Source organism: Bufo gargarizans, chromosome 1 (assembly GCF_014858855.1).
Source record: "Bufo gargarizans isolate SCDJY-AF-19 chromosome 1, ASM1485885v1, whole genome shotgun sequence".
In the NCBI taxonomy this organism is placed as follows: Eukaryota; Metazoa; Chordata; class Amphibia; order Anura; family Bufonidae; genus Bufo; species Bufo gargarizans.
The window spans coordinates 266,245,229-266,257,752 of record NC_058080.1 but is presented as its reverse complement, the minus strand read 5'-3'; the positions used below and the strand labels follow the sequence as shown (position 1 = coordinate 266,257,752).

Here is a 12,524-nt window from a genome sequence, read left to right as displayed (position 1 = left end):
TTATGTAGTCTGGGTCATTACGGACATGGCAATACCAAACATATGGGGAGGATTTCTTTTATTGAATAAATTAGTTTTTTTTTTTACCAATTAATAGTCCCACAAGGGGATTATAACACACAGCTTTTTGATTGCTTTTAAAATGCAATGCACTATCCCTATAGTGCAGTGATGGCTAACCTTGGCACTCCAGCTGTGGTAAAACTACAACTCCCAAGATGCCCCCCTTGCTTGGTTGCTCTCAGAACTCTATAGAAATAAATGGAGCATTCTGGGAGTCGTAGTTTCACCACAGCTGGAGTGACCAGGTTAGCCATCACTGCTATAGTGCATTGCATTTTAATGGCAATGCTATTCCGACATTGACCAGAGAGGCACAGCCTGCTGGAAATTACTGAAGGCTGATCTGGGGCCTAAATCAGACCCAAGGCAGCCTTCACACACATTGGCACCCCGGCAATCACATTTGCAGGGTGTAGATAGGAGACAGAGGGAGTCCACTTTCAGACCAGGAAATTCAGACCTGCGGTTTTCTGCATTTCCAGTCCATTCGGGTGTCCTGTGGCCCGATGAACCGGAAAAAGACTGCGATCGGTGGCGTGATTACACACCACCAATCGCAGTACGAAGATTTGGAGAGGCGGTGCTGGCCCTGGTGCTGAACACTGCTGTCCAGGGTGCTGATTGGTGCAGGGGAGAGAAGCGCGAGATTCAAACTCCCTGCGTTCCTCTCTCCCCTCCTCTTCCTGTCCAGCACCCTCACCGTGCAGCATCGTCCAGCACCAGCACCTGCGTCCCCCTAAAATCGGCATCCATCACCCTCCTGCACCCATCGCCATCCAAGTAGGTTAGGGTCAGTGAAGGAGAGGCACAGTTAGGCCTCATGCACACGACCGTTTTTTTTTTAAGGTCCGCAAAAACAGGGTCCGTAGGTCCGTGATCCGTGACCGTTTTTTAGTCCGTGGGTCTTCCTTGATTTTTGGAGGATCCACGGACATGAAAAAAAAAATCTAAGTCAAGTTTGCCATTGAAATGATAGGAAAAAACGGACACGGATCACGGACACGGATGACAATCTTGTGTGCATCCGTGATTTTTCACGGACCCATTGACTTGAATGGGTCCGTGAACCGTTGGCCGTGAAAAAAAAAATAGGACAGGTCATATTTTTTTCACGGCCAGGAAACACGGATCACGGATGCGGCTGCAAAACGGTGCACTTTCAGATTTTTCCACGGACCCATTGAAAGTCAATGGGTCCGCAAAAAAAAAAAAAAACGGAAAACGGCACAACGGCCACGGATGCACACAACGGTCGTGTGCATGAGGCCTTAGGCAGGGAAAGGAGGGAAAAGTTAGTTAGGAGGGAAAAAAATAAATTTTTTTATCTAAATCTTTCTTTGTTCCATCTCTCACGTCCCCGGTTTGAGGCCACCCGGAAATGTCTGCATTATTCCGATAATGCAGAATGTCGTCGACTACAATCGGTATATGGGAGGAGTTGATCTCTCTGATCAAGTCCTCAAGTATTATAACGCCATGCGCAAAACCCAGGTATGGTACAAAAAAAGTTGCGGTCTACTTGGTGCAGGTTGCCATGTACAACTCTTTTGTACTATCCCGAAGCGCTGGCAGCACAGGGACATTCCTCCAGTTCTATGAGGCAGTCCTCAAGGCCCTGATCTTTTCGGACCGGGAAAGAGCAGGCCGGAGTACCTCGGGAACTGGAGGCGCCCGGATCGTCCCTGGCCAACACTTTCCAGGTGTGGTCCCCCATACTGGAAAGAAGGGACGAACCCAAAAAAAGTGCAGAGTGTGTCGCAGGAGGGGGATACGGAAGGACACCACCACTCAGTGCAACACGTGCCCCGATCATCCGGGCCTCTGCGTTATCGATTGCTTCAGGGAGTATCACACTTCCATGGAGTACAACATTTTCCCCCAAAAAATATTAGTTTTAGTGCAGGCATCCTCAAACTGCGGTCCTCCAGATGTTGTAAAACTATAACTCCCAGCATGCCCAGACAACCTACAGCCATCAGCAAGGCATGGTGGGAATTGTAGTTTTACAACATCTGGAGGGCTGCAGTTTTAGGATGCCTGCTTAGTGTCTCCAAAGTCTGAGAGCCATACATATTGGGCATCGTCGTGTGCGTAAAAGTCGTCGCTATAAAAATAACTTTTGACCAAACGCCTCGGATGAACGGTGTTAATATAAAATAAAAACTGTGCCAAAACACCCATTTTCGGGCAAAAATTCCATTTGAATCCTTTTTTCCGGTAATAAAGCAAGGGTTAACAGCCAAACAAAACTAAATATTTATGGCCCTGATTCTGTAGTTTGCAGAAACACCTCATATGTGGTCGTAAATGGCTATATAGCCGCACGGCAGGGCATAGAACGAAGGGAACGCCATACGGTTTCTGGAAGGCAGATTTTGATGGACAGTTTTTTTTTTTTTGACACCGTGTCCCATTAGAAGCCCCCCCTGATGTAGACTAGAAACTCCAAAAAAGTGACCCCATGTAAGAAACTACACCCCTCAAGGTATTCAAAAGTTACTTTACAAACTATGTTAACCCTTTAGGTGTTCCACAAAACTAAATAGCGAATGTAGAAACAATTTTAGAATTTAAATTGTTACATTGCTCTATATTACTCTTTTTTGAGGCAACCAAAAATCATTTACCCCTAAAATAGTCCCAAAACAACAACCACCTTATCCCGTAGTTTCCTAGGTGAGGTCACTTTTATGGAGTTTCTATTCTAGGGGTGCATCGGGGGCTTGAAAGGGTACATGGTGTAAATAAACCAGTCCAGCAAAATCTGCCTTCCAAAAACCATATGACGTTCCCCTTCTTTTATGTCCTGCCGTTTACTTTCTTAGATGGAGTCAATTTTTTGAAATTTCTATTCTAGGGGTGCAACAGGGGGCTTCAAATAGGACATGGTATAAACAAAACCAGTCCTGCAAAATCTGCCTTCCAAAACTCATATGGTATTCCCCTCCTTCTATGTGCTCCTGTTCGGCCAAACAGTAGTTTACGACCACATATGGGGTGTTTCTGCAAACTACAGAATCAGGGCAACCCATATTGAGTTTTGTTTGGCAGTTAACCCTTATTTTACTCCTGGAAAAAATTGATTATATTGGAAAATTTTCAAAAAAATAGAAATTTCGAAATTGTTTCTCAATCTGCCATTAACTCTTGTGGAAGACCTAAAGGGTTAACAAAGTTTGAAAAAACTGTTTTGAATACCTTGAGGGGTGTAGTTTCTAAAATGGAGTCATTTTTGGGAGGTTTCTATTATCTAAGCCTCACAATATGACTTCAAACCTGAACTGGTTCTGAAAAATTTCTAAATTTGCTTCTAAACTTCTAAGCCCTGTAACATCCCAAAAAATAAAATATCATTCCCAAAATGCTACAAACATGAAGTAGACATATGGGGAATGTAAAGTCATCACAATTTTCTTAATTTTTTTTGTAAATATGGTATTTTTTTATGCAAATTTTTTTTTTTTACTTTTTGGACCCAATTTTGTCATGAAGTACAATGTGTGATGAAAAAAACTCAGAACGGCCTGTCAGATTTGCCCCTTAAGGGGTTAAAAAAAATATAAATAAAGCGACGGGCCAGCCTAAGACCCCTTAATGACCGCTGTAAAAACACGCATTGGTGGTCACTACAGGGGTAAGCAGTACTATGAAAACTTCAGAGTTGTTTCTTTAATAACATCAATAAAGACAAAGCACCACGCAAACACTATAATTTGGAAGTATGGAATTTTTCACTGTACCACAATGCTTGGCTATAAGGAAAACACATTCAAAACATGTCACATTTTTTCCAAACTTTTATGAAGGCAAACTGCTCTGGTAACATAATGTCTCCAATGCCACTTTCACACTGAGTATTTGATCAGTATTTATCAGTACTTGTATGCCAAAACCAGGAGTGGATTTAAAAAACACAGAAGAAGTACAAATCTTCCCTTTATATTTTATCTCCACACATCAACTTTCACATCTGCGGCAGGGTTAATCAGCCACCAGTTCCAGCAGAGAATGACGGAAATTGGCCGAACACAAACTGCAGCATGCAGCAGTCTGGACAATTCTCCGTACTTTTGCTAGATTGCGACCAGTTGCATCCAGCAGTACCGGATATGGAGAGGACCAGCAGGGTGCTCCTCTACCAGAACTGGTGCTGCATATGTGAAATTAGCCTAATGTAGTCACTAATCAACACTATGCAAGAGAAACATTTTACAGGGGAGAAGACCACATTGCCAAGGCGTGTTTGCATATCCTTTGTAATTTAGGATATTCAAATGCAGAAATATGACTACTCAAACTTATTCTGAAACACAGGCATATAAAAAGGGAGCTTACCCTGCCCGAGTAATAATGCCACCATTTCTTCATGTCCTTCCCGTGCAGCTTCCATGAGAGGTGTATAGCCTTCATCATTTACCTCCTCTAGATTGGCACCTCGCTCTATAAGTAAAGCTGCCAGCTCCACATGGCCACCACAAGCCGCCAGCGTTAGTGGAGACTCAAACGAATCTGCTGGCATATTCACCTGAGCTCCACTATCTAGCAGCAGTCGAGCCACCTCTACATGGCCATCCTGTATGTGACAGAGACGATTATTAATGTATGCAGAATCCCATCCCAGAAATCACCAGCGAGGCTACGCTGCAGAATGTGACTGCTATCTAAAAGGTCTGATTACCATGCAAGCTTCCATTAAGGCAGTGTGCATCTCATCTGTTTTATGTTCTTGGTCAGCCCCAGCCTCCAATAAAAATCTCACCATTTCCAAGTGTCCTACAAGAAAGATGATACAGAAGACATAAGACACACACTATGTATATTTCATAAATGGATACAGACCAACAATCAATATATGGCCCCGGGGGGGTGGGGTATAAAAAAAAAACAAAAAAAAAAAAACAACTATTCAATCAATGTGCAAGTCACAATGCTTGAATATCAGGACAATAAGCCAATTAAGGGGCATTCGTATGGCAATGGATTTCTAAACACTGAAATAATATCCTACCTTTATAGCATGCTAAAGTAAGTGCACTCTCTTTAAATTCATTGGAATGAGTATTAATTCCAGCTCCATTCTCCAGAAGGACTCTGGCCACTTCCACATGCCCAGCACTCCCTGCCTCCATGAGAGGAGTGTGACCATTTTCATTGTGGTCCTCAATGCTAGCACCCGATTCCAGCAGCACCTTTACAACATCTACATAGCCGCCGGCACATGCATAGGTAAGTGCTGTGTTTCCTGGTTCAGGAAGAACATGGAAAATTACAAAAAAGCAACAAGAAGAAGAATACTAAGCAAACGTATTATCACAAGTAAAGCAAACCTGTGGATGACTGGGAATTCACATCAGCATCATGAGCTAGGAGCAGCTTCACAATTTCCACATGTCCCCCATTAGCAGCAGCCATTAAAGGCGTAATGTCTCCTTTTATACCCCGATCTTCTACATTAGCATGCATAGCCAAAAGAACCTTTAAAAGAGAAGAAAAATGAGTACAGCAGGTTTTCAGCATTTTCACCAATAATGGGAAGGATCGTTGCAATGGCTTTCCAAAACTAGAAGTCACTCATTTTTGGTTTCCCAGTTTTGTGCACTTTTGAAAGTGAACAGAAAAATGACTATTTATCATGAAGAAGTCGATATTTCTTAGATGAAGCTTTGGTTGTAACTATAGTCCTGATTGAGGCCGGTTTCAGATGACAAATCACAAAAGTGTGTGTTCTGGCCAGAAATTCAGACTTTTTTTTTAAATGGACTGCACACACAGCTGGATGCCTTGTGAAGCCCATTTTTCCCGCAGAACCATTCAATTAAGTCCTGCGAGGAAAATCGGACAAGGAAAGAACATGTGATTTTCTATGAACGATCACTGGTGAAAAGAATAAATGTGAATATGCTAATTCAAGTTACTGGGTCAGTGAGCAGTCAGTGCTGTCCGTTCTACAAACACCGCCTCTCTGAAAAGCATACCAGAAATATACAAAATTATAAAGGAGGAAAATATATGTAAAAGTCTAACCTGTGCAAGTTCATAATATCCAGCGGAACAGGCAAGGCAAAGGAGGGACTCCCCTTCCTCTGTGTGCTCATTAACACTGCGGCCTTCAATTAGCAATTTCCTCACAGCATTAACATCTCCTTCAGAGCAAGCTTCTGCTAAACTGCGGCTGTCAGAGCAAGAGAAACATTAAATGTCTACAGCAAATGGCAATGCAGTTATATTACCTAGACTCCAAAATGTCACCTAGCAGTGATGTGCCGCTTGGGGACTTGTCATTGCCTTCCGTTTTGGAAGTTTAGGAGTCGCAGATCACTGATCGGAGCTAGGAAGCAGAAAAAGAGGAGTACATACACGCGGCTGCCCACAGTTAATGTCCCCAATGGGTGGACAACCCCTTTAAGGACTGGGCCACTATTTATTTTGCAACTTCATTTTTTCCCTCCCACGTTTTGAGAGCCATAACTTTTTCAAAGGATAAGTTATATTTTTAAAGGACAATTTAATTCACCATATCTTGTTTTGGGAAGCTGGTAAGCTTTTGTGGGAATCAAACTGCAAAAAAAAAAAAAAAGAAAAAACGCAATTCCACCATGAATGTTAGTTTTGCTTTTACTACAAGTGATGAAATGATTGTAAGTTCAAGTCCCCTAAGTGAATAAAAAAAAAAAAAAAAAAAAAAAAAATCTGTCTCAATTCAGTCCCCTGCAGCAGGGAGAGTGTACCAATTATTGCATTCTATGGGAGAAGCTATCAGAGGATCGAATGTTCAAGTCCTCTAGTGGGACTTTAAAAATAAAGATCAATAATAAATAGTGAAAAGAAAAAAAAAAAAAAAAAGTTTAACACATTTTTAGATTAAAATCACCTTTCCCTAGTTTACATGTAAAAAAAAAAAAAAAAAAAAAAAAAAAAAGAAAAAAAAAAAAAAAAAATTATGTACCCACAAACCGTACCAAAAACAAAATAAAAAAATACTTTTTTGTCTCGGATAACCCCTTTAAAGAGGACCTTTCACTTGTATAAACTATGTGAACCGAGTATGCTGCCATATAGAGCGGCGCCCGGGGATCTCACTGCACTTACTATTATCCCCGGGCGCCGCTCCGTTCTCCCGTTATAGGCTCCGGTACCTTTGCTCTGTAAGTTATAGTAGGCGGTGTCTGCCCTTGTCCTGTGGGCGTCTCCTTCTCCTAGGCTGCAGCGCTGGCGAACCGCAGCGCACAGCTCACAGCCTGGGAGAAAAAAAAACCTCCCAGGCTGTGAGCTGTGCGCTGCGATTGGCCAGCGCTGCAGCCTAGGAGAAGGAGACGCCCACAGGACAAGGGCAGACACCGCCTACTATAACTTACAGAGCAAAGGTACCGGAGCCTATAACGGGAGAACGGAGCGGTGCCCGGGGATAATAGTAAGTGCAGTGAGATCCCCGGGCGCATACTCAGTTCACATAGTTTATACAAGTGAAAGGTCCTCTTTAAGCTGAATTTGTATCAAGTTCAATAAGAAATCTGTTTAAATGAGTGCAGAGATAAGGGCTAGAGAACAAGCTGACTGCCTATTTTTGGGCAAGTGTCGGAAACTATTCAGTGGATGGAAGGCTCCATCTGCTGGGTAGGTTTCAGCACCAGCTCAGAATCATTTGAATGGGAGCCAAGCTGTAGTACGCCAGTATAGCCACCACACAGAACCTTGGTGCTTCTAGTATATCGTTTACAGCACTAGCGGCTGCCCAGAACAGCTGATAGGAAAGGTTGCTGGGGGTCGGATCCCCACCAATGTGGACCAGAAAACCCTTTTAACAAAGGCCCATTGAAAATGAAGGTTCTTCTAAGACTTCAAAATGTAAAAGGAACACTCTGGACAAAACGGATACAACACAGTAATGCCTAGTGCATGATGGGAGAAAGGTGGGGTATGGCAAAGAGGATTCTATCTTTTGCATTCTTTGACTACCCGTACCAGGCGCCACATTTCAGGGTGTTCCCTAGCCATAACGTAGTGATGCATTCGTTTTGCTTGGTGTGTTCCTTTATGCCGGATTCAGACAAGGCAGATATGCACAAAAAAAATCTGAAAAATAACAATACAACATTTGTCTGCGCTTTATTTTTCCATTGTAAAATAGCGGGCAGAACCTGCCTGTTGTCCTTTATAGAATTTTCACTGCAGAATTCACCCTTTGCAATTTCCAGGGTGAATTCCATGGCAAAATGTGTATGTAACACATGCAGGTGTACCATCACATCTGAACTCACCCTTAAGTTACATCCAGACAACATGTATTACAAGCATTACTGTGGTACTGACTTGTGTGGCACATCCGCACCTTAACTGGGTTGTCTCATCTCAGACAATGGGGGTATATCGCTGGTATATGCCCCCATTGTCCAATAGATGTGGGTCCCGTCTGTAACGAGAACGTGTTGGCACAGCCACCCTCCATTCATTTCTATGGGGCCGCCGAAAACAGCCAAGCGCTGGCTAGGCTACTTCCGTCTGGCCGATAGAAGTGAATGGGAGAGGTGGCCAGTCATGTGGTCTATTGAGCGCTTGGTGGTGGCAGGACCGTAGTCCTCCAGCCACCACTTTGCGGGGCTTCCTTTAGGAGATTAAATCTTACCAACTAGGTCGATTTTCAAAATCAAATTTAAATGGTGAGGAAGTTTTGTGTGTGAATTGATCTGCGGTGCAGATTTTGAAATCCACAGTGTAATCTGGGGTAAATACACACTTGCCTGCATGTGGTCATAAGGTCTGTACAAGTACAAGCATTAGTATCAGATAATACATAAACTTACTTGTCCGTCTGCCCTGCATTTGAGGTGCTCTCAGCTCTCATTCTTGTAAGTGCAGCAGCAGCTTCATCCAACGCACAGCTGACCGAGGACGTCAATCTGCGAAGCACCTCAGGATCTGCGAACGCTTTACCATCAGCAGTGGATAATTTACCAATTCCTTGTTAGCACAAGTCGCCAAGCCAGTTAGTAGGTAAATGTAAGAAACCAAATAAAAATAGGGAAAAGCCTACTGTTAGTCCAGTCATGCAAAACTACCGTACAGCTGAGCTGAAAGCTTACTGGCCAGTAATACGTCTGCCATGCTGCAGAGACGCCTGCTTGGCACACAGAAAGCCCAGCTAGTGATGGAAAAGGTATATTCCCCAGGGGAAAAACAATGGATGGTGTTCCAATCAGCTCAAGCTATTTCTGACTTAAAAGGGCATGTCTACATTTGAACACCAATTTACACTAGATATAAATCTGCAGAAAACATTGAGTAACTTTGTAAATGCATTTGTTATCTTGCGCTGATTTGGAGTTGCAGTCTGCATTCATACGTATTGACAACTTGTTGTCAGACACACTCCCAACAGCTCGACTGAGCGCCTATAAAGGCTGGGTTTCCACGATGAAGCCGCTCAGCCAACAAAACTACAGCAGTTTACTGCAAATTGTCTTCTACAGGTGAAACACACAGAAAAAGGTGCTTCCAGCAAAACAGCAGCAAGCCACGGTACGGGTCCAGCTACTCAGTGACACGTGTCGCACAACATTTATGTCGCAGTAATGTTGCACAACATTTTGTGTAATGATAGTCAATGGTGGCACAACGTGAGGCACATAATATCCATCCAAGCTAGACTTTTTTTGCCGCAGTCGCAGCATGCCACGTTGCGTCACCATACCGTCAATTCAGAACAAAAAAAAGCTGTGCAGCTTTTCTACGACAAGTCACGGTACACAAGTTGCCATGCAGCCGGACACTACAGACCCTTGGCTGCAATGATGAAACCCAGCATATTCACACGTCAGATTTTTGGTCAGTGATTTCTATCATTAAGGGCCCATGCACACGACCGTTGGCTGTTTTGCGGTCTGCAAATTGCGGATTCACAAAACAGATACCAGCCGCGTGCATTCAGCATTTTGCGGAACGGAAGGCCACTGGGTACAACAGTCCTATCCTATCCTTGTCTGTAAAGTAAACCGTAACAGATGAACACCGTCATTTCCGTTTTTTTTCCAGCTCCATAAAAGTTAATGGTTCCACATACGGGCTGCAAAGAAAACAGGACGGACATTGGGGAAAAAATAAAATAAAAATACGTTTGTGTGCATGAGTACTAATTGGGAGCTAAAATTAGGAATGGAGGCTACAGAGAGATCAGGTATAAGGACTCATGTACGCAAACGTCGTTTTGGTCCGCATCTGAGCCGCAGTTTTTGCGGCTTGGATACGGACCGATTCACTTCAATGGGACCGCAAAAGATGCAGACAGCACTCCGCTTGCTGTCCGCATCCGTTGCTCCATTATATGGTCCGCAAAAAAAAAAAAAAAATATATATATATCTGCACCTGTTCTGTGTTTAGACCCTCACCTGGTTTTCGCTCAAAATCACTGATGGCAATCACTGACCGAACACTGAGGCATTAGGATGTGTTCACACAATGTGGTTAAATGGCATGTTTTGCGAGTGATTTTCTTAACAATCGAGCTTTTTTTTTTTTTTTTTAACTGCAGCAAACACACAATTTGACAGTTTCTTATTTTCAGAATACTGTGTGATGAATGGTTTGAAGACTACTTTCCAGAATTACATCCAGGTGGATTGGGTGAGAAAGGAATACGACAGAATACAGGCAAAGATCAGCACAAGGTAGCTTTACAAAGTTACTCCAAGGTTTACAGAATATTTCCACATATAAAGCATTAGATTGTGTCCAAATAACTCCTGAAAAACGACAAGAAAACTAAGATCAGAGAGTGAGTTTCTGAAGCCTTGGAGCACAGTCCATAAAGGCAATAATGGCCGACCTCTCTATAATCACAAATATGAAGGTTTAGAAGACATGAATGGGTAAGTCCACCCGATGCAGAAGAAATGGGGTCGTTTATCAAACTGGTGTAAAGTAGAACTGGCTTAGTTGCCCATAGCAACCAATCAGATTCCAGATTTCATTTTTCACAGTTCCTTTGGAATCTGATTGATTGCCATGGACAACTTAGGGTACTTTCACACTAGCGTTGTTAGAATCCGGCAGGCAGTTCTGGCAACGGTGATATGCCGGATCTGTCTCATCCAGAACAGATCTGGTATTTAGATTTTTACAAAAGATCAAAAGCGAAACTAGCTCCTCCTATATCCCGGCACATAAGCAGACCGAAAAACCGGATCCAGCGACGCAGCAATTTCTGGAACACTTGTACCGGATCCGGCTTTAATACATCTCTATGGAAATTAATGCCGGATCCGGCAAGTGCGGTAATGTTCCGGGATTTTGTCCGGAAAAAATATACAGTACAAGGGACGGGACGGAACACATCCTGATGCATACTGAACGGATTGCTTTCCATTCAGAATGCATTAGGACAAAACTGATTATGTTTTTTTTCCCCCGGTATTGAGACCCTTTACTGGATTTCAATACCGGAAAAGAATAACACTAGTGTGAAAGTACCCCAAGCTAGCTCTGCTTTAAACTAGTTTGATAAATCTCTCCCCAAGTGCATTTTTCTCATGTACACTTTGCAGATATTTTCCGTGTGGACTTCTGAAATCTACAGCATGGCAATTGTTAGTGGGGGTTTATGGGCCTTTTTATGCAGTTTTAGTGCAGATTTTAGGCGAATTTTCTGCATACAAATAAGCAACGTGCGCAGGTAACCAAGGAGCATTAACCATCCCTGGATTCCCCCTGCTTTATCAGAAGGTAAAAGGTTAAACCATAAAACATCAAAATGAAGTCAGACCGCACATTGAAAACGTAATGATGACTAGACACTACTATGTCCATTGACATGAAGAGAGAAGGCCATAACAAACCTAAAATAGAGCTTGAAAGATGAAACGAACCGGCTGTGTGTGAACTTACTTGGGAGTAGCAGAATCTAGCAACAGCTGCATTAGGTATTTTACAAGAAAGAAAATACTGGATCTGGCTCAAAGGGGTGGCCCTATGACTGAATATTGCATTTCTCAGACTACACAGAACATACACGTTCATTCAGGATAAAAGAAGCCCTCCTGTGCCTACATATAATGCTATTAAATGCTTGGTATGGTGAACCTTGGGGTTCTTCTGGCTTCAGCTCAGAAGGTCTACCTCATGTCAGTACTGTTGGTCACAAGGCTCAGCAGCTTTAAAGGGGTTGTCTCATCATAGACAATGGGGGCATATCACTAGCATATGCTCCCATTGTCTTATAGGTGCGGGTCCCAACTATATCGGGAACGGAGCCCCGCAAGGTGGTGGCTGGAGGACTCCGGTGTAGCCACCAAGCTGGCTCCCCATAGACTTAAGTGGGAGCGTACAGTGCATGCGCTAAGCTATTTTCGCCAGCCCCATAGAAAATGAATGGAGTGCGGCTGCGCATGCGCCCCCCTTCACTTGCGGGGCTCCGTTCTAGATAAAGGTGTTGGTCCCACACCTATAAAAAGACAATGGGCGCATATCC

General features: G+C 43.2%; 1 protein-coding gene across 5 annotated transcripts in view; it reads right to left on the bottom strand.

Annotated features, from left to right (window-relative positions):
• ANKRD17 (ankyrin repeat domain 17) overlaps positions 1 to 12,524 on the bottom strand; it is a 127,620-nt gene that overhangs the window by 68,426 nt on the left and 46,670 nt on the right. For 4 of the 5 annotated variants that reach the window (XM_044302961.1, XM_044302966.1, XM_044302993.1 and 1 more), the window contains 6 exons: positions 8,865 to 9,021; positions 6,088 to 6,235; positions 5,391 to 5,538; positions 5,072 to 5,305; positions 4,742 to 4,836; positions 4,399 to 4,636 (listed from right to left, as the gene is read on the bottom strand). In XM_044302961.1, the coding sequence (XP_044158896.1) occupies positions 4,399 to 4,636; positions 4,742 to 4,836; positions 5,072 to 5,305; positions 5,391 to 5,538; positions 6,088 to 6,235; positions 8,865 to 9,021 (1,020 nt within the window). The remainder of the gene's footprint in view (positions 1 to 4,398; positions 4,637 to 4,741; positions 4,837 to 5,071; positions 5,306 to 5,390; positions 5,539 to 6,087; positions 6,236 to 8,864; positions 9,022 to 12,524) is intronic. The other variant, XM_044302975.1, reaches the window with a different exon arrangement.